The sequence below is a fragment of the Coffea arabica genome, chromosome 2e, assembly GCF_036785885.1.
Source record: "Coffea arabica cultivar ET-39 chromosome 2e, Coffea Arabica ET-39 HiFi, whole genome shotgun sequence".
NCBI lineage: Eukaryota > Viridiplantae > Streptophyta > Magnoliopsida > Gentianales > Rubiaceae > Coffea > Coffea arabica.
The window spans coordinates 34,746,328-34,749,973 of NC_092313.1; the positions used below are offsets into that span (position 1 = coordinate 34,746,328).

The 3,646-nt window shown below is 50.8% G+C and overlaps 1 protein-coding gene across 1 annotated transcript; it reads left to right on the plus strand.

The window, feature by feature from the left end:
• Positions 1-1,883: 1,883 nt before the first annotated feature.
• On the plus strand, positions 1,884-2,627 carry LOC140036247 (uncharacterized). Its single transcript, XM_072077586.1, has one exon. It carries the CDS (start codon positions 1,884-1,886, stop codon positions 2,625-2,627), a length of 744 nt encoding a protein of 247 aa, XP_071933687.1.
• Positions 2,628-3,646: the final 1,019 nt, after the last annotated feature.

Sequence of the window (3,646 nt, forward strand, 5' to 3'; positions counted from 1 at the left end):
TCGGACACCGCTGATGGGCTTCACCGGACCCCCCATCAACCCGCAGGGAATGATCACCCTGATGGTCACGGTAGGGCAGGCCCCCAAATGCCGGACCATCCCTGTCAACTTCGTAGTGGTCAAACAACAGTCCCCGTACAACATATTCCTGGGTCGGCCTGCCTTGAACGCTCTCCGAGCTATCCCTTCGACGCTCCACCTCAGCGTCAAATTCCCCACTCCAGGAGGGATAGCCAAGGTACGCGGTGATCCAGAGGTAGTCCGAGCATGCTATCTGGCCATGCTTCATGGACGGAAGAGGGTGATCACCCAGACGACCTGCCTGGAACCCTACATTCCAGGGGAGGAAGCTCGGCAGTTGAGCACCCAGGACGAGATCAAAGAGTTCCCCTTGAGGGAAGACCGGCTAAACCAGGTGATCCGTATCGGCGTGCTGCTGCCCCCCAAGGAGAAGGAGGGTTTGAAGGCCGTATTGAGGGAATACTCCCGGGTCTTCGCCTGGTCAGTTGATGACATGCCCGGGATCCCGACCGACTTGGCAGTCCACCACCTAAACATGGATCCCCGCTTCAAGCTAGTAAAGCAGAAAAAGAGGAGTTTCGCCCCAAAAAGGAATGAGGTGATCAGGAAAGAGGTCGGGAAACTATTGGAGTTCCAGATCATCATAGAGGTCTACTACCCGACCTGGTTAGCCAACCCGGTGCTGGTAAAGAAGGAGGATCAGACCTGGAGGATGTGCGTGGATTTCACAGATCTCAACAAAACTTGTCCAAAGGACTGCTTTCCTCTACCGAGAATCGACAGGTTAGTAGATTCTACTATGGGATTTGATGTCTTGTGCTTTCTGGATGCCTTTAAAGGATACCACCAAATAGAGATGGCTGAAAAGGACCGTGAGAAGACCTCTTTTATCACCGAGGAGGGAACCTATTGCTACCGGACCATGCCGTTTGGCCTGAAGAACGCTGGAGCCACTTACCAGCGCCTGGTCAACAAACTGTTTCAGAACCAGATCGGCAGAAGCATGGAAGTCTACGTAGATGACATGATCATCAAGAGCCGGACTGATCGGCAGCTCGTCCCCGACCTGAGGGAGATCCTTGGCATCCTGCGGGAGAGCCGGATGCGACTGAATCCGAAAAAGTGTACCTTCAGAGTTAGGTCGGGAAGGTTCCTAGGGTTCTTGGTATCTCGGGATGGGATCCGGCCAACCCGGATAACCTCCATGCTATCATGGACATGGCCCCCCCGAGGAGCGTAAAGGAGGTCCAGCGGCTCACAGGAAGGATGGCCGCCCTGAACAGATTTCTCTCGCGCTCCGCGGTTCGGAGGCTGCCCTTCTTCCGTGTCCTAAAAGCGCCCAAGGACTTTCAATGGACTGAACAGTGCCAGAGAGCCTTTTCCGACCTGAAGGCCTACCTGGCTGAGCTGCCCACTCTGACTGCCCCAGAGCAGGGAGAGACCCTGTTCCTATACCTGTCTGCTTGCAACGAGGCCGTTAGCGCGGTTTTGGTACGGGAGAACAGGGAGGCTCAGAGGCCGATATATTATGTCAGCCGTGCCCTACAAGAGTAGGAGACACGGTACACGCCGGCTGAAAAACTGGTCCTGGCTTTGGTGCATGCTGCCCGAAAATTCCGACCTTACTTCCAGGCCCACAGCATCGTCGTCATGACCGATCAGCCCCTTCGGCAGATACTCACCAAACCTGAAGTCTCAAGCAGGATGACCAAATGGGCCGTCGAACTGGCCGAGCATGACGTCGGCTATCAGGCTCGCACAGCCATTAAGGCCCAGGCCTTGGCAGACTTCCTTGCTGAGGGGGTCAGCTTGACCATATCCGAGCTAAGACATCTACACGGGGATGCACGGCTAAAGGAGCCATGGGTGCTGTGCTGTTCGTAGACGGGGCCTCCAGCAAGGAAGGGAGCGGAGCAGGTCTGCTGCTCATCTCGCCAACCGGGGAAAAACTGACCTATGCTCTCCGGTTTGACTTCCCCGCATCTAACAATGAGGCTGAGTATGAGGCCCTACTAACGGGGTTGCGGATAACCCACCAGATGGGTATAACCGCGATCAAAGTCCGGAGCGACTCTCAACTCGTCGTCCTCCAAGTTCGCGGGGAATACGAGGCCAAGAAGGAGGTCATGAAGAAGTATCTGGCCAAGGTGCAGGAGGCAACAGCCCTATTTGATGCATTTGAGATCGAGCAGGTGCCGAGATCGCAAAATAAGCGTGCAGACGCCCTGTCAAAACTGGCATCCTCCTCGTTCGCGCACTTGAACAAAGAAGTTTTGGTAGATGTAGTAAAGCAGAAAAGTATCGACCAGGTCCAGATCCTGGCTATTGACAGCTCGGCCACCTGGATGACCTCCCTCATAAACTTCCTCAACTCGGGTGCCCTCCTTGAGAACAAAATCGAGACTCGCCGGATCCAGCTCAGAGCTGCCAAATACGCCTACGCGGGGGGAACCCTCTACAGGAGGTCCTACTTATCTCCCTGGCTAAAGTGCGTGACTCCCGAGGAAGGTAATTACGTCCTTCGCGAAATCCATGAAGGAATATGTGCGGCCCATGTGGGGTCCCGGGTGTTGGCCAAAAAGTGCCTTCTCTTGGGTTACTATTGACCCTCCGTCTTCTACGATGCCGCAGAGCTAGTACAGAAATGCCGAACTTGCCAGGTGCACGCCCCGCTGCGCCACCAGCCAGCTAGGAAATGATTCCCATCCACAATCCCTGGCCCTTCGCTCAATGGGGGATAGACCTTCTGGATCCCTTCCCCCGAGCCCCGGGAGGATATGAACACCTCGTGGTGGCCATAGACTACTTCACGAAATGGATGGAGGCAAAACCCCTGGTCTCTATCTCTGGGAGGGCAATTCAGAAGTTCTTCTGGAAAAACATAGTCTGCCGCTTCGGGATTCAGCATGTCTTAATATCAGACAACGGGCGCCAATTCGCGGATAACCCCTTCAAGAGCTGGTGCGCCAACCTCGGGATCAGTCAGCACTTTACGTCGGTCGGCCATCCTCAGGCCAACGGCCAGGTGGTGTAGACACCAAATTTTTTTTAGCATAATTTACTATTTATTTCTTAGTTTTTATTTGTCGTGTTAAGTTTTATTCACTTTTTAGTCTTTTAGTTTTTTTTAGTTTTTATTTTTAAGTTTCTAACATAAAATTTGGAAAAAAAGAAGAAAATTGTTCACAAAATATGTTTATTTCTTTTAAATTCAATCTTTTAGCATTTTATTTATTTTTGTTAAGTTACTTTGAAAAAAGAGAAAAAAGAGAAGAAAAACGATGAAAAATGGAAAATGAAAAAAAAAAGGAAAATGGAAATTGCACTTTGTTGCTTCTAGTTTATTTAGTTTTATCCAATGTTAATTAAATTATTTTTGTTATTCATTTTTATTATCAATTTTGTTTTAATTAATTTAAAAAAAAAAGGGATACGCGACATGCAAGCTGCGAAGCGTTTTTTCGCAGCTTGCAAAGGAGGGCTCGGTGAGCCCTTTGGCTGCAAATATAGAAGAAATGGTTGAGGGTTTAGGGTAGAGGCCCGGTATAAAAAGAAAGAGATGCAAGAGAGTAAGGGGCGGCTGCATAAGGGATAGAGAGGAATCAGAAAAAGAAAAACCAAGGAG

Excerpts from the sequence above, each read along its gene's own strand:
- LOC140036247 (XM_072077586.1), top strand. The coding sequence starts at position 1,884 with ATGGGTGCTGTGCTGTTCGTAGACGGGGCCTCCAGCAAGGAAGGGAGC.